The sequence below is a fragment of the Hyperolius riggenbachi genome, chromosome 3 (assembly GCF_040937935.1).
Source record: "Hyperolius riggenbachi isolate aHypRig1 chromosome 3, aHypRig1.pri, whole genome shotgun sequence".
NCBI classification, from domain to species: Eukaryota; Metazoa; Chordata; class Amphibia; order Anura; family Hyperoliidae; genus Hyperolius; species Hyperolius riggenbachi.
The window spans coordinates 491,887,593-491,904,484 of NC_090648.1; the positions used below are offsets into that span (position 1 = coordinate 491,887,593).

Sequence of the window (16,892 nt, forward strand, 5' to 3'; positions counted from 1 at the left end):
ATTATCTCTGTTCCACAAGGTGTATTGGGGCTGCAGCGGTTTTCAGTAAAGCCCATTGAAGCGAGTCCAGACACAAGCCGGAGACCCCCTCATCTGTCTGAGAGATTTGCTCACATATGTGAGTCGTTCACCGCCAGACAACCAGTCACAATTCAGAGGGAACAGAGAGGCCATAGAGCACAGGAAATAAGCCATGGATTACAGATGTACAGCAGGCCCTTCTAGTCATACAGTATAACAGCGTAGTTACCGTCTGTGGTCTCCTGGAACTTGCCGCTGATGTTCTGCAATCTCTCCAGCGCTCTCAGGTTGGGCGCGCTCGTCTTCAGCAGATTATTCTCATGAGCCATGCATTCCTGCCGCAATTTCATAAGTTCCGCTGAGATTTCATTATCTGTCGTTAAGCTCTGAAGTATTGGTAGATAAATGAAATGGGATACGCAGTTAAAGCAGCATCTGGATGCAGTGCAAGAACATATGTCAGTTTAATGTGTCCCCCACTGCTTGTAAAATCTTCCTTCTCTTTTTGTTTGTCTGCACTGGTTATCTCTGCTGCTTTTTACTAAGGCCCCAGTACATCCAGGGCACCTCTGGAGAGGCAAGATATGGGCGTGGGTGGGACAGTTTGTGGGTGTGGCCAAATAATGTACATGAACTTAGCAGAGGTGACAATGGGAATCAGGGCTATACATTATGGATGATAAAATGTAACGTCCTTGGGCAGTGAGAGTAATGCACGTTTATAAGGTCGTGTACACATTGGCTACTGATGTCACCCATCAGGGATCAGGAGGGGATGCCCTTGGGCAACATCGTTGGGCTGTGTAGCTGATGAAGGAGGGATGACGAGTTGTGCATGCATGATGTCGCATGGCGGGGAGCGGCACAAACAATGGGATCTGCGTCGCTGGGGTTCAATAGATCGGCCAGACGGATCGATCGCGGGTTGGTTGATGGCAGCTGCCGCACACACCCCTGATTATCATCTGTGGTGGTCATTATTGGCCACCTCAGCTGACTTAAAGAGGCTCTGTACTGAAAAAAAATACCCCTGGGGAGTACTCACCTCGGGAGGAGGAAGCCTCCGGATCCTATTGCAGCTTCCCCCGTCCTCCTCCGCACCACGGTGGTCTGGCTCTGGCCCTCGCAATGCACAGCCGACAATTTGTCAGGCTGTGCAATATTTACCTTCCCCGGCTCCAGCGGGTGGCGCCGTTACTGCTCTCGGCTCTGAAATAGCCGATCCCAGTCGGTTCCGCTCTGCTGCGCAGGCATCTTGCGCCTGCGTAGAAGAGCGGACCCGACTGGGATCGGCTATTTCCGTCTATTTCTGAGCCGAGAGCCGCAACTGCGCCGGAGAAAGTAAATATTTACATGGCCGCCGTTCGTGGTCCACTAGCAAGACCACCTGGGACCAAGGAGGACGGGGGAAGCCTCGATAGGATCCGGAGGCTTCCCCCTCCTGAGGTGAGTACCCCCAGGGGCATTTTTTTATACAGATCTCTTTAAGTCAGGGGTGTGTATGGGCCTCAACAATCTCCAGCCTCTGTTACTAGTCACTCCCCTTCAGTTGTCCAGTCAGACGCAGGACTGAGCCAGCATATACTGGAGGAGAGCACGCTAGTTTTATGTGGATTTTATTGCCAATTTGCACAAAGGTATAATGTGAGTTTTATCATTTTTTATATGAATAAACACATTGACACGTTTGGGAACGTTTTGAGTCCATTATACTCTGGAAGAGTGAGAAGGGGACTTCTAAGACTGCCTGCAGATTACCGAGCCCAGGTTAGGAGTGACACTGCAGAAGGAGGGGCGGTGAGGCAGTCACTGATGCTCTAACATACTCAGGGGGGTCGCAATAGACCCTGAAAGGGAAGCAGCCACAGGGGGGCCCAGAAGCCACACTAAGGGCAAGGAGGGAAACACATTTCTGTGTTTTGTGCTCTTTGCACAATTGTTCTAATAATTGCATCTGCTCAGCCACTGATAAGGAATCACACAATGTTTTGCAGTCAAAGATTTGTAGACACTCCTTATTCAGTGTTCAGCAGGGTCTTGTGTACAGCCTGCTCTACCCCTCCCCCAACTGCTGTGTCCTGTAGTGATACTGGAGGAGACTGGGCATTGAGAGAAGGCGGGAGGGAGGCCCAATCCAAAGTTTTGCAGTGAAGCCCCGTGATTTCTAGTTACGACCCTGAACATAGGCAGCATTTACATACAGTGACAGGCTGGGAGAAAGGGTTGCACGGAGCATAGCATCTAGCAGAAGTACAGTATAACTCACCATGAGATGGTCTGGCAGGTTCATGTAGTCTATGTGAATGTTTCCTTCTCGCTCATAGATGTCTGCAGTAGTGTGAGTGCTCTCACTATCCGACTTCAGCTAAACACAAAGAGACTATCTTCATCAGTGTATCAATAACCAGAAGCAGCACACAGTGTATGCTGCGGAAAGCAGATAATATGCCCGCAGTAACTACTTAGCAAAATAATGTGCATATCGTAATGGTATTCTATAGCCACACTGGTCTCCAGAAACTTACATCAACCTCCATGATGTCCTCCAGGCTGCCGGCTAGCAGAGTGATCTGCAAATCTTGTACTTTACAATCCAGAAGTAAGTTGTGTCTCTCCAGCTTTTTCTGCTCTATCAGACTTTCCACCGTCATGGCTTCCTTCTGCTTCTTGGCCAATTCTCTGCAGAACAAGAACGTGTAACGGATGATCGGTGGTGGCCGGTCAATATTACATCAGATAAATGGCTGAGATTTACCAGCTTAAAGAGTGACTGAGAATTGAACTTCATCCCAATCAGTAGCTGATACCCCCTTTTACATGAGAAATCTATTCCTTTTCTCAAATATATCATCAGGGGATGCTGTATGGCTGATATTGTGGTGAAACCCCTCCCACAGGAAACTGTATGGACCATGGTCCTGGCAGTTTCCTGTCTGTGAACCTCGTCGCATTGTGGGAAATAGCTGCTTACAGCCGTTTCCAACTGCCAAAAAAGCAAGCAGCAGCTACTTCCAGTGACATCACCTGCCAGCAGTAAAAATGTCACCATGTGATAAATGTCAGAATGTAATTCAGGCAGAGAAAAGATTTTACAATGGGCAAACACTGACTAAATCATTTATACATAATTACTGTAAAAATGAAGCATTATTTTAATTACATTATTTTCACTATTTTCCTCTTTAAAGAGCAAATTCTGTGAAAGTTTGGCATTCTATCGATCCTCTTGTAATATAAAGTTATAACTACCTGCCGGGTCTTTTTGTTCGGAATCCCTCCCTGGGCCCGGCGTCTGCTGCCTTCCGGTACGTAGCCCCGCCCTTGCAGAAAAGTGTCATGGTGCTTTCTCTACATGAGTTAATGAAAGCACCGAGGTCACTTACTGCAAGGGGGAGGGGCTACGTGCCAGAAGGCAGCAGACGCCGGGCCCAGGGAGGGAATCGGAACAAAAAGACCCGGCAGGTAGTTATAATGTTCTATTAGAAGAGGATCAATAGGTTGTGTAATTTACTCTGAATTTGCTCTTTAACACCTTGCAGTACAGGATGTTAGGATCAGTGGTATATCTGGGCAATCTAGCGCACATGACAAAGTGCCCGTGACATTTCAAACCAGCTGATTTCAGCGCATCCCTGCGTGTCCGATTTGGTAGCCCGGAGTTAGTAAATAAAAAATAGCAATTCGGACTCCGGCAAAGGCCGGTGCTGGATTACGAGTCCCCCTGAGTTGCTACAACTCGGAGTGGGAATAATAATCAGCGCAGGCCCAGAGTTTGTGCAGGAGCGGTTGAGCAGTTTTTCAGCTTTACCTAGCGCTGAGATGGGCGACACTGGGAAAGAATGGACCCCCCAGTTTACAGTATTAAGTACTCTCTGGGCCAGATTTATCAAAGCATTACCAACAGTTTTTTCTTTTAAACTTTTCTAACCAGCAGAGGAACTGTTCTGCTTGATAATAAGAAACTTCGTAAATCCTACGTAATAGCAGCATGGATTTCCAGAGCTGCACTTCAGTTAAAGGGATACTGTAGGGGGGTCGGGGGAAAATGAGTTTAACTTACCCGGGGCTTCTAATGGTCCCCTGCAGACATCCTGTGCCCACGCAGCCACTCACCGATGCTCTGGCCCCGCCTCTGGCTCACTTCTGGAAATTCAGACTTTAAAGTCTAAAATTCTAGCTGTGCCTGCGTTGCCGTGTCCTCGCTCCCGCTGATGACACCAGGAGTGTGCTGCGCAGGCGCAGACCATACTGGGCCTGTGCAGTACACTCCTGGTGACATCAGCAGGAGCTAGGACACGGCAACGCAGGCGCAGTGGTTTTCAGACTTTAAAGTCTGAAATTCCAGAAGTGAACTGGAGGCAGAGCATCAGTGAGTGGCTGCGCGGGCACAGGATGTCTGCAGGGGACCATTAGAAGCCCCGGGTAAGTTAAACTCATTTTCCCCTGACCCCCCTACAGTATTCCTTTAAGAAGAGTGCAAATCCATTCCTAAAACTTCTGCAGATTAAGTGCTTAATAGCAGTTCTACAGGTAGTGCAGCAGTGAAGGCTAGGCATGATTTGTGAAGTGCTCCTCCCCCCTGCTGAATTCCTCCCAGTTCAGAGCTTGCCTGTATCAATACAGCAGATGTGTTGGTTACCTCAGCAATTTCCCTCACACACTGCACTGGCTGAGAGACCTTCCTAACTCTTCCTATTCCTAACAGTTTAAGAAGAAATCTACTTCTTAAAAAACGAACTATAACAAGTAACTTGTCTATATAGCTTATCTAAAATTTAGATAGTTTACACAGCAAATCTAGCTGCATACAGCTTCAACAGAATATGATTAGTTCTTCCTGTGATACAATGACAGCAGCCATGTTGTTTGTAAACATTACACAGAGGCAGGCTTATCTGCATCTTCAGCACTCAGCCTGTGAAAAAACCTAATCCCCTCTCCTCCTGATTTGATTTGATTCAAGGTGGGTTTGTGGTCTCTGGGGGGCTCAGTGCATCTCTGTTGGTACCCAAATAGTATCGGCCTGGTGATGCACTAATTACCTTTTTCACATATTTTTCTTTAATAAAGTTTAAGATAATTACCAAGTCTCCCGAAGTCCAGCTTTCAGCTCCGCCCCTAGCACAACAGGCGATCCTCCAACTGGAGCTAGAGAAGCACCCATGACCTCTTGTGCTAGGGGGAGGAGCTACAGGCCAGAAGATGGCGGAAATAAGGTCAGGTAAGTACTTAAAAGTTCTTTCCACAAGTTTAAATAAGGAAACCCTTCCCCCACAAATCGGAAGCACTGTACAGTTTATTACTTAGCACTTCCAAATTGGAATCCCGGGACTAATGCACAAAGCAGTTGCATGATTGTAAAGCACAGCAGCGATCGCCAATGGTTCCCAAGCCTTCTTGTCAGCCTGCTTATTGCCCCACGTGTGCCAGGAACAAGCTGCTTTGACAAGTCCCTGTATGCCATGTCACTATGTCAGAGCAACCCCACCACTACCTGCCTGCGGATGACATAGGGCCAGCCAAATACCTGTTAATGTTCAGCACCTTCTTCCGGGTCTCTTCCATCACCTTCTGCGCATCTGAGACCTCCGATTTTTTAAGGGTCAGACGGTTCTTCAGTTCCTGCTGCTGAGTCAGAGCTTCTTCGACTGAGGTCAGAGATCGCCGTTCGTCCTGCACAACACAACATCAGTCAGTTACTGAGATATTTATTCCACAAGTCACACTGACAGTTGTGCTTCGATTCAATAAGACACATTTGGTAAAAATGTCATGTTCTGTAATTTACCTCATGCAGTATTTTAGTTTTTTTTCCCTCCGAACTAAGATTTGAACACACAGGGTAATAGATCAGTATTTAATTTGATATTTTAAGGAATCATGCTTTTTTTTTATTTGGCATTTTAAAGGAATCATGCTATATTTAATTTGGTATTTGCTGGATTATCGCAGTGCAGGGAGAATAGAGGAAAGATGGGATACAGGCAGCATGAACTTTTTGAGATCAGAAAGAGGGACACTTAAGCCACCCCCTGCCACACATCTAACCACACCCCTAATTATGCATTTAACTACTTAAAGATCGCCTCACGCCAATTGGCTTCAAGTCCTGGGGCTGCAGTTTCCCAGGAAACGGCCGCGCGAATGCGCGATCGTTCCCTGCCACTTCACGGAACAAAAAATCAAATCTTCTATGAACTCACCATACACCTAACGGAATACCTTGGAGTGTCTTCTTTCTAAAATGGGGTCACTTGTGGGGTTCCTATACTGCCCTGGCATTTTAGGGGCCCTAAACCGTGAGGAGTAGTCTTGAAAACAAATGCCTCAAAATGACCTGTGAATAGGACGTTGGGCACCTTAGCGCACCTAGGCTGCAAAAAAGTGTCACACATGTCGTATCGCCGTACTCAGAAGTAGTATAATGTGTTTTGGGGTGTATTTTTACACATACCAATGCTGGGTGCGAGAAATATCTCTGTAAATGACAATTGATTTGAATTTTTGATTGTTTTACACACAATTGTCCATTTACAGAGATATTTCTCCAACCCAGCATGGGTATGTGTAAAAATACACCCCAAAACACATTATACTACTTCTCCTGAGTACGGCGATACCACATGTGACACTTTTTTGCAGCCTAGGTGCGCTAAGGGGCCCAACGTCCTATGAGTACCTTTAGGATTTCACAGGTCATTTTGAGGTATTTGGTTTCTAGACTACTCCTCACGGTTTAGGGCCCCTAAAATGCCAGGGCAGTATAGGAACCCCACAAATGACCCCATTTTAGAAAGAAGACGCCCCAAGGTATTCCGTTAGGTGTATGGTGAGTTCATAGAAGATTTTCTTTTTTTGTCACAAGTTAGCGGAAACTGATTTTTATTGTTTTTTTCACAAAGTGTTATTTTCCACTAACTTGTGACAAAAAATAAAATCTTCTATGAACTCATCATACACCTAACGGATTACCTTGGGGTGTCTTCTTTCTAAAATGGGGTCACTAGTGGGGTTCCTATACTGCCCTGGCATTTTAGGGGCCCTAAACCATGAGGAGTATTCTAGAAACCAAATGCCACATAATGACTTTTCAGGGGTATAAGCATCTGCATATTTTGATGACTGGTAGTCTATGAGGGGCTGAATTTTTTGGAACCGGTCATAAGAAGGGTGGCCTCTTAGATGACAGGTTGTATTGGCACTGAAGCGCAGGATGTTCTCAAATCGTGACCTGGACATGGCAGCAGAGAACATGGTCATGTGATGTATTGGGTGCGTAGACCAATAAGACCGCAATACATTCTTTTTGACTAGACCCATGTTAAGAAGAAGGCCCAAAAAAATGTTACGTTCGGAAACTTGGAGTGGTTTCCACAGAAAAGGCTGGGCATGTTAGCTGCTTGGATTGGCGGTTGCGTATTGTGTGGCACAACGGTTGGTCTCAGCCACAATTATGTCATAGAGACCAGCAGTGATCAGAAAAAAAAAATTCAGTCACTGCGGTGGGGCGGGTGAGGGTTTGGCCGGGTGATCAGAAGCCCGCAGGGGGCAGATCAGGGCCTGAGGTGATTGATGAGTGTCTCAGGGGGTGATTAGAATGGAGAATAGATGAAATCAATGCACTGGGGAGGTGATCGGAAGGGGGTCTGAGGGGCATCTGAGGGTTTGGCCGAGTGATCAGGAGCCCACACGGAGCAAAGTAGGGTCTGATCTGATGGGTAGGTGTGCTAGGGGGTGACAGGTGGTGACAGGAGGGGATTGATGGGTGTCTCAGGGTGTGATTAGAGGGGGGGAATAGATGCAAGCAATGCACTGGGGAGGTGATCAGGGGGGGTCTGAGGGCGTTCTGAGGGTGTGGGCAGGTAATTGGGTGCCTACAAGGGGCAGATTACGGTCTGATCTGATGGGTAGCAGTGACAGGAGGCAATTGATGGGAGATCAGTGGGTGATTAGAGGAGAGAACAGATGTAAATAATGCACTGGGGAGGTGATCGGGAGGGGGGGGGGGGGAGGGGGTGTCTGAGGGCGATCTGCGGGTGTGGCGGGTGTTTGGGTGCCTGCAGGGGGCAGATTAGGGTCTGATCTGATGGGTAGCAGTGACAGGAGGTGATGGGGTGATTGATAGGTGATCAGAGTGTGATTAGAGGGGAGAATAGATGCAAGCAATGCACTGGCGAGTGAATCGGGGGGGTTTGGTCTGAGGGCGATTTGAGGGTGTGGGCGGGTGATTGAGTGCCCACAAGGGGCAGATGAGGGTCTGATCTGATGGGTATGATGGGTAGCAGTGACAGGGGGTGATTGATGGGTGATCAGTGGGTGATTAGAGGGGAGAACAGATGTAAATAATGCTCTGGGGAGGTGATAAGGGGGGGGGGGGTCTGAGGGCAATCTGAGAGTGTGGGCAGGTGTTTGGGTGCCCGCATGGGGCATATTAGGGTCTGAGCTGATGGGTAGCAGTGACAGGTGGTGATGGGGTAATTGATAGGTGATCAGGGTGTGATTAGAGGGGAGAATAGATGCAAGCAATGCACTGGCGAGGTGGTCGGGGGTGGGTCTGAGGGCGATCTGAGGGTGTGGGCGGGTAATTGGGTGCCCGCAAGGGGCAGATTAGGGTCTGGTCTGATGGGTGGCAGCGACAGGTGGTGATTGATGGGTGATTGACAGGTGATCAGTGGGTGATTACAGGGGAGGATGGATGCATACAGTACACAGGGGGGGGGGGGGGGAAGAGTTGAGAATCTGAGGGTGTGTGGGGTGGTGATCAGGAGCCCCCAGGGGCAGTTTAGGACCTAATCTAAAACATAGCGTTGACAGATCGTCACAGGGAGTGATTGATGGGTGATTAGGGGGGTGATTGGGTGCAAACAGGGGTCTGAGGGGGTGATCAGGGGGGGAGGGGGGTCTGAGGGGTGCTGTGGGCGATCAGGGGGCAGGATCAGTGTTTGTGTGTGCTTACCAGGGGGGCTGCCTCCTGCCCTGGTGGTCCCTCAATCACTGGGACCACCAGGGCAGGAGGCAGCCTGTATAATACGCTTTGTACACATTACAAAGCGTATTATACGCTTACTATGCGGCAGATCGGGGGTTAACAACCCGCCAGCTCTGCTAATTGGCCGGCGGGTTGACGGAGCCTAATGCTGGCGGATTTCAGTGCTCAAGGAGCCGACGCCGATGGGCATTAGGCGGTCCTGGGCGTGCCACTTTGCCGACGCCCATAGGTAGTGGGCGGTCGTCAAGTGGTTAAACATATTAGAAGTAGTGATGGTCATGTCTAGAAGTCATGTAGGGGCATGTGTTTTGATTTAATCAGCTGATTGATTTGCAAAGCTCTGATTTGCTGAGAGCCAAGCTGCTGAACATTCCCGAATGCTGCATGCAATGCTCCCAGTGTTCTCTTATGAGCAACATGAATCATGAGTCGTTTATTATTGTAAACAATAAACGTGACAAGCCAGTTTTTGCTAAAAGCAGGAATTTACATTTACTGGACTTGAGTGTCATTTCAAGGCAATTGAAACCACACTTTAGTGTAAATACACTAACACTTTAACCACTTAAGGACCAGCGGTCTCTGGGCACTTAAGGACCAGAGACCGCTGGTCCAATCCCGACGAATCGCAGCACATACCTGTCGCAACCGCCGTCATCGCCGCTTGCCGGGACCCCCAGGACATAGACTCTGCCTGTCTCTATGACGGCAAAGTCATGTGAACCAGTCAGGAGCCGCTTTCATTGGCTCCTGACCCGGTTTTTCAATGTAAGCCAATGGGAACAGCTTACATTGAAAGACAGGGCCAGGAGCCAATGAAATCGGCTCCTGACCCGCTCACATGACTCTGCCGTCATAGAGACAGGCAGAGCCTGTGAGATGCGGCGAGAATCGTCGGGTTTGAGCGGCGCGATCGGCAGGGAGCGGCGGATGCATGCTGCGGACAGTGATTGAAATCTACGCCCTGCCAGCCAAAAGCCCACCAAAACAGGGCGTAGATTTCAATCACTGCGGTCCTTAAATGGTTAAAGGGATACTGTAGGGGGGTCGGGGGAAAATGAGCTGAACTTACCCGAGGCTTCTAATGGTCCCCCGCAGACATCCTGTGTTGGCGCAGCCACTCACCGATGCTCCGGCCCCGCCTCCAGTTCACTTCTGGAATTTCTGACTTTAAAGTCAGAAAACCACTGCGCCTGCACGCCCGTGTCCTCGCTCCTGCTGATGTCACCAGGAGTGTACTGCGCAGACACAGACCATACTGGGCCTGTGCTGTGCGCTCTTGATGACATCAGCGGGATCGAGGACACGGCAACGCAGGCGCAGTGGTTTTCAGACTTTAAAGTCTGAAATTCCAGAAGTGAACCGGAGGCGGGGCCGGAGCATCGGTGAGTGGCTGCGCCAACACAGGATGTCTGCGGGGGACCGTTAGAAGCCCCGGGTAAGTTCAACTCATTTTCCCCTGACCCCCCTACAGTATCCCTTTAAGTGGTGGGGCTGTCATCTCAGAAGCATCTGACATTCCTGGCGAGTAACCTATTCATTCCTAAAAGAGTCAAATCTTATACAGGAAAAAAGTTACCTTCTTCAGTTTAGTGATCTCCTCTTCCTCTTTCTCCAGATTCTCCTTCAGTTTTGTGGCTTTTTCTGCCTCTTTCTTTAACTGTCCATGAAGATATTCAAGCTGGATTCCTAAGCGAGTCTTTTGGTTTTCAAATTCCAGCCTACGGAAATGTGATCATCATTGAAGAGGAACTCTACATAAATGTTTCCAAATAATCCCGGCTACAGAGGAGCTCTACATAAATGCCTCCAAATAATCCTGGCTACAGAGGAGCTCTACATAAATGTTTCCAAATAATCCCGGCTACAGAGGAACTCTACATAAATGTTTCCAAATAATCCCAGCTACAGAGGAACTCTACATAAATGTTTCCAAATAATCCCGGCTACAGAGGAACTCTACATAAATGTTTCCAAATAATCCCAGCTACAGAGGAACTCTACATAAATGTTTCCAAATAATCCCGGCTACAGAGGAACTCTACATAAATGTTTCCAAATAATCCAGGCTACAGAAGAACTCTACATAAATGTTTCCAAATAATCCCGGCTACAGAGGAACTCTACATAAATGTTTCCAAATAATCCCGGCTACAGAGGAACTCTACATAAATGTTTCGAAATAATCCCAGCTACAGAGGGGCTCTACATAAATGTTTCCAAATAATCCCGGGTACAGAGGAGTTCTACATAAATCCTTCCAAATAATCCCGGCTACAGAGGAGCGCTACATAAATGTTTCCAAATAATCCCGGCTACAGAGGAGCTCTACATAAATGCTTCCAAATAATACCGACTACAGAGGAGCTCTATATAAATGTATACAAATAATCCCAGCTACAAAGGAACTCTACATAAATGTTTCCAAATAATCCTGGCTACAGAGGAACTCTACATAAATGTGTCCAAATAATCCCGGCTACAGAGGAGCTCTACATAAATGTTTCCAAATAATCCCGGCTACAGAGGAGCTCTACATAAATGTTTCCAAATAATCCCAGCTACAGAGGAGCTCTACATAAATGTTTCCAAATAATCTTGGCTACAGAGGAGCTCTACATAAATGTTTCCAAATAATCCCGGCTACAGAGGAGCTCTACATAAATGTTTCCAAATAATCCTGGCTACAGAGGAACTCTACATAAATGTTTCCAAATAATCCCGGCTACAGAGGGGCTCTACATAAATGTTTCCAAATAATCCTGGCTACAGAGGAGCTCTACATAAATGTTTCCAAATAATCCCGGCTACAGAGGAACTCAACATAAATGTTTCCAAATAATCCCAGCTACAGAGGAACTCTACATAAATGTTTCCAAATAATCCTGGCTACAGAGGAGCTCTACATAAATGTTTCCAAACAATCCCAGCTACAGAGGAACTCTACATAAATGTTTCCAAATAATCCCAGCTACAGAGAAGCTCTACATAAATGTTTCCAAATAATCCCGGCTACAGAGGAACTCTACATAAATGTTCCAAATAATCCTGGCTACAGAGGAACTCTACATAAATGTTCCAAATAATCCCAGCTACAGAGGAACTCTACATAACGGTTTCCAAATAATTGTGGCTACAGAGGAACTCTACATAAATGTTTCCAAATAATCCTGGCTACAGAGGAACTCTACATAAATGTTTCCAAATAATCCCAGCTACAGAGGAGCTCTACATAAATGTTTCTAAATAATCCTGGCTACAGAGGAGCTCTACATAAATGTTTCCAAATAATCCCAGCTACAGAGGAGCTCTACATAAATGTTTCCAAATAATCCCAGCTACAGAGGAACTCTACATAAATGTTTCCAAATAATCCCGGCTACAGAGGAACTCTACATAAATGTTTCCAAATAATCCCAGCTACAGAGGAACTCTACATAAATGTTTCCAAATAATCCTGGCTACAGAGGAACTCTACATAAATGTTTCCAAATAATCCCGGCTACAGAGGGGCTCTACATAAATGTTTCCAAATAATCCTGGCTAAAGAGGAACTCTACATAAATGTTTCCAAATAATCCCGGCTACAGAGGAACTCTACATAAGTGTTTACAAAGAATCCCGGCTACAGAGGAACTCTACATAAATGTATACAAATAATCCCGGCTACAGAGGAACTCTAGGTTTATGTCATGTGACTTACCTTTTCTTATCAGTCTCGTGGTGCTGCTTCACATGGGACTCCTCATAGTCCCGGATGTTCTGCACGCCGATCTCCTCACAGAACCCCTTAAACACTCTGTCTTCTACCTACAGAGAAATATCAGATACAACCATTCTCATCAGTGGCCCACTCGTCACAAGGCAAACCCCTTTCCTCAAAGCGAGGCCTGTACCTTCATCAGTATTACACTGCACCAGGCAATTCCATTAAAGTGTACAGGTAGAGTTTATTTCTCATGACCATAGATATAGAAGTGGCGTCATATGCTGCATGCATCCTCCCAACAGGAGAAAGCACCCTGGCCGAGTTTCCTTAGAATATTGTAAAAATACAGAAATGTATTCCACTCTTTGGATACTCGTGTATAACAAATGATGTTGACTAATGTGCCACATTTAGTTGTTTTTAACTTGTCCTTGTGAAGTTAAAAAGAACCAGAGACGAAGTACCCTCATGTATTTACCATATAAACCAGTGGGAACATTAGAGAAAACACCTACTCTGCTCTCTGTTTCATCCTTCACTGCTTAGCCAGCTTTTTATTAGCCCTGATAAAATCCCTGACTGAACATTCAGTCTGGCTTTGCCGAGGAATCATTATAAGTGAGTCATTACAGCAGAGCCAGAAGGGGGCAGGCTGAATGCTCAGTCGGAGATTTTATCAGGGTTGATAAGAAACAAACTGAGCAGTGAAGGATGAAACAGAGAGCAGGGTAGGTGTTTTCTCTAATGTCCCCACTGATATACTGTATATGGTAAAATACATGAGGATGCTTCATCTCTGGTTCACTTTAAATAAATTAAGTTAAAAAAAAAAAAATGAATGACCAATTTCATTAGTCTCTATCTGATTAATCTAATATGTGAAATATGAGTACCCTAGAAAGTCCTTCCTAGTCCAAAAAAAACAGTATTGTACTTTTTTGTGCAACTCTATCGCAATCACTGTTGTATTTGATGGGTTCCTCTTCAAGCTGCATAAAATCTGCCTGACATAGAAATATCAGCATTTGTTTGGCCATGCTTTCTGAATTTTTATACTGAATTCCTTGCATGCCAGTTATTTGTGTGTGTAGCGCATGCACACTATATACCACAGGAGACAATTATAGGTGGGACAGAGATGTCATCTAGACGCACACACCCTCATTCACTGAATTGCCGTATCTCCCAGTCACAGCGGGATGCGAAAGTTTGGGCAACCTTGTTAATCGCCATGATTTTCCTGTATAAATCATTGGTGAAATGAAGTTTGTTGGATTTACAGAAAGTGCGCAATAATTGTTTAAACAAAATTAGGCAGGTGCATAAATTTGGTCACCACAAAAAAGAAATGAAATCAATATTTAGTAGATCCTCCTTTTGCAGAAATTACAGCCTCTAAACGCTTCCTGTAGGTTCCAATGAAAGTCTAGATTCTGGTTGAAGGTATTTTGGACCATTACAAAAACATCTCTAGTTCATTCAGGTTTTATGGCTTCTGAGCATGGACAGCTCTCTTTAACTCACACCACAGATTTTTAATTATATTCAGGTCTGGGGACTGAGATGGCCATTCCAGACTGTTGTACTTGTTCCTCTGCATGAATGCCTTAGTGGATTTTAAGCAGTGTTTAGGGTCGTTGTCTTGTTGAAAGATCCAGCCCCGGCACAGCTTCTGCTTTGTCACTAATTCCTGGACATTGGTCTCCAGAATCTGCTGATACTGAGAGGAATCCATGCGCCCTCAAAATTGACAAGATTTCCAGTCCCTGCACCGGCCACACAGCCCAACAGCATGATGGAACCACCACCATATTTTACTGTAGGTAGCAGGTGTTTTTCTTGGAATGCTGTGTTCTTTTTCCTCCATGCATAACGCCCCTTGTTATGCCCAAATAACTCAATTTTAGTTTCATCAGTCCACAGCACCTTATTCCACAATGAAGCTGGCTTGTCCACATGTGCTTTAGCATACCTCAAGCGGCTCTGTTTGTGCTGTTAGTGGAGAAAAGGCTTCTTCTGCATCACTCTCACATACAGCATTTCCGTGTGTAAAATGCGCAGAATGGTTGAATGATGCACAGTGACTCCATCTGCAGCAAGATGATGTTGTAGGTCTTTGGTGCTGGTCTGTGGGTTGACTGACTGTTTTCACCATTCGTCACTTCTGTTTATTCAAGATTTTTCTAGGTATGCCACTTCGAGCCTTAACTTGAACTGAGCCTTTGGTCTTCCATTCCTTCAATATGTTCCTAACTATGGAAACAGACAGCTTAAATCTCTGAGACAGCTTTCTGTATCCTTCCCCTAAACCATGACGGTGAACAATCTTTGTCTTCATGTCATTTGAGAGTTGTTTTGAGACCCCCCATGTTGCTTCTCTTCAGAGAAAATTAAAAAAGGAGGAAACTTACAAAAATAACAACAGTGCCCAAATTTATGCACCTACCTAATTTTATTTAAACAATTATTGCGCACCTTCTGTAAATCCAATAAACTTCATTTCACTTCTCAAATATCGCTGTGTGTGTCTCCTATATGATAGATTTCACTGATATTTTATATCGTAACAACCAACAATTTATACAGGAAAATCATGACGATTAACAAGGTTGCCCAAACTTTCGCATCCCACTGTATTTATGTGTGTAGTGCATGCACACTATATGCCACAGGAGACAATTACAGGAGGGACAGATATGTCAGGTAGAAGCACACACCTCAATCACTAAATTGCTGTATCTGCCAGTTATTTGTGTGTGTAGAGCATTGGCCTCAATTCTGGTAGGGTTATCAAACAAATGACCTCATGTAAGGTAATTTCCCTCGTGAGGTAATGACATTTAGCAATTCTGATAGGTTTTAATCATGTTTTACCTCATGAGGTTTTTTCTGAGGTAATTTACCAAAAATAGCTATTCTCTTGGAAATTAGGGGGCATGTTAGCACATAATTTACCAATCAGTTTAAAGTGAACCTTAAGTGTCCAAAAAAAATTGAGTTTTACTCACCTGGGGCTTACCTCAGCCCCCTGCAGCTGATCGGTGCCCACGACGAGTCGCTCTGATGCTCCGGGTCCCGCTGGCGGCCACTTCCGGTTTCGCCGTCAGGACCCGTCAGGCTGGGGAACGCGGCTGATACTACGCGTTCCCAGCCAAAATAGCACCCCTATGCGGCCATATGTCCGCATACGGGTGCCTATGCGGACATATGGCCGCATAGGGGTGCTATTTTGGCTGGGAACGCGTAGTATCAGCCGCGTTCCCCAGCCTGACGGGTCCTGACGGCGAAACCGGAAGTGGCCGCCAGCGGGACCCGGAGCATCAGAGCGACTCGTCGTGGGCACCGATCAGCTGCAGGGGGCTGAGGTAAGCCCCAGGTGAGTAAAACTCAATTTTTTTTGGACACTTAAGGTTCACTTTAAGACCTGCCTGTACCTAGAGGTAAAGCCAATTTGTATGCATTTTGCAGTTTTAAGTGGAGTTCCTATTGCTTTTTTAGTGGAGTTCCTATTCAGGCTGTGTAATAGAAAAGAATAGGAGAAATAAAACTTCAAATATTTACTGGATTTTTTTTATAAGGGATGCCTATAAATATACTTTTCATAGGTTGCTACATAATCAAATACACCTCCCCACAAAAAATCTTCCAAAGACTATCCTAACTTAGGGAAGACAATTAAAGACTGCTATTATTTATTTACTGCATGCTTACCGCTGAAATACCTCATGTTTTACCTCACTTTTGTTATGATCATGTCTGCAGCGTTTACTGCTGGCTGCAGTGGTATTGTAACCCAAGCAGTTCTGATGTTATTACATGCATTTTCTTGCATAGTTTGGTTTGCACTTAAACTAGTTGCTGATTCCATCTGCAGTCACTCTGAAATTAATGACAGTTTAACATGCTCTTGTGTAAACAAACATTGTCTGCTGCAGTGGAGGGGCAGTCCCTTTCCTGCAGGCTGCATATCATTGTCTGCCTTTTCCTGCTATCAGCCTGTGATTAATTACCATTCACTTGTGTGGGAATCTGCAGGTCTGCTCCCATTGGATGACCTCAGTATAAAGAACTGCTTCCTGCAATGTCTCATGGGCTACCATAGTCTCAGATCCTGTCTGTTACTCTGCCCGTGCCCCAGCTCGTTCCTAGTCCGTGTGGACTGCGCTGACTCCT

The 16,892-nt window shown here is 46.0% G+C and overlaps 1 protein-coding gene across 1 annotated transcript in view; it reads right to left on the reverse strand.

Annotated features, from left to right (window-relative positions):
- Nucleotides 1-16,892, reverse strand: part of SMC1B (structural maintenance of chromosomes 1B) — a 127,040-nt gene that overhangs the window by 22,759 nt on the left and 87,389 nt on the right. Inside the window, exons 15-20 of the mRNA XM_068278203.1 lie at nucleotides 12,714-12,820; nucleotides 10,590-10,731; nucleotides 5,549-5,694; nucleotides 2,547-2,700; nucleotides 2,288-2,386; nucleotides 251-407 (exon numbers count right to left, since the gene is read on the reverse strand). Of these exons, the coding sequence (XP_068134304.1) occupies nucleotides 251-407; nucleotides 2,288-2,386; nucleotides 2,547-2,700; nucleotides 5,549-5,694; nucleotides 10,590-10,731; nucleotides 12,714-12,820 (805 nt within the window). The remainder of the gene's footprint in view (nucleotides 1-250; nucleotides 408-2,287; nucleotides 2,387-2,546; nucleotides 2,701-5,548; nucleotides 5,695-10,589; nucleotides 10,732-12,713; nucleotides 12,821-16,892) is intronic.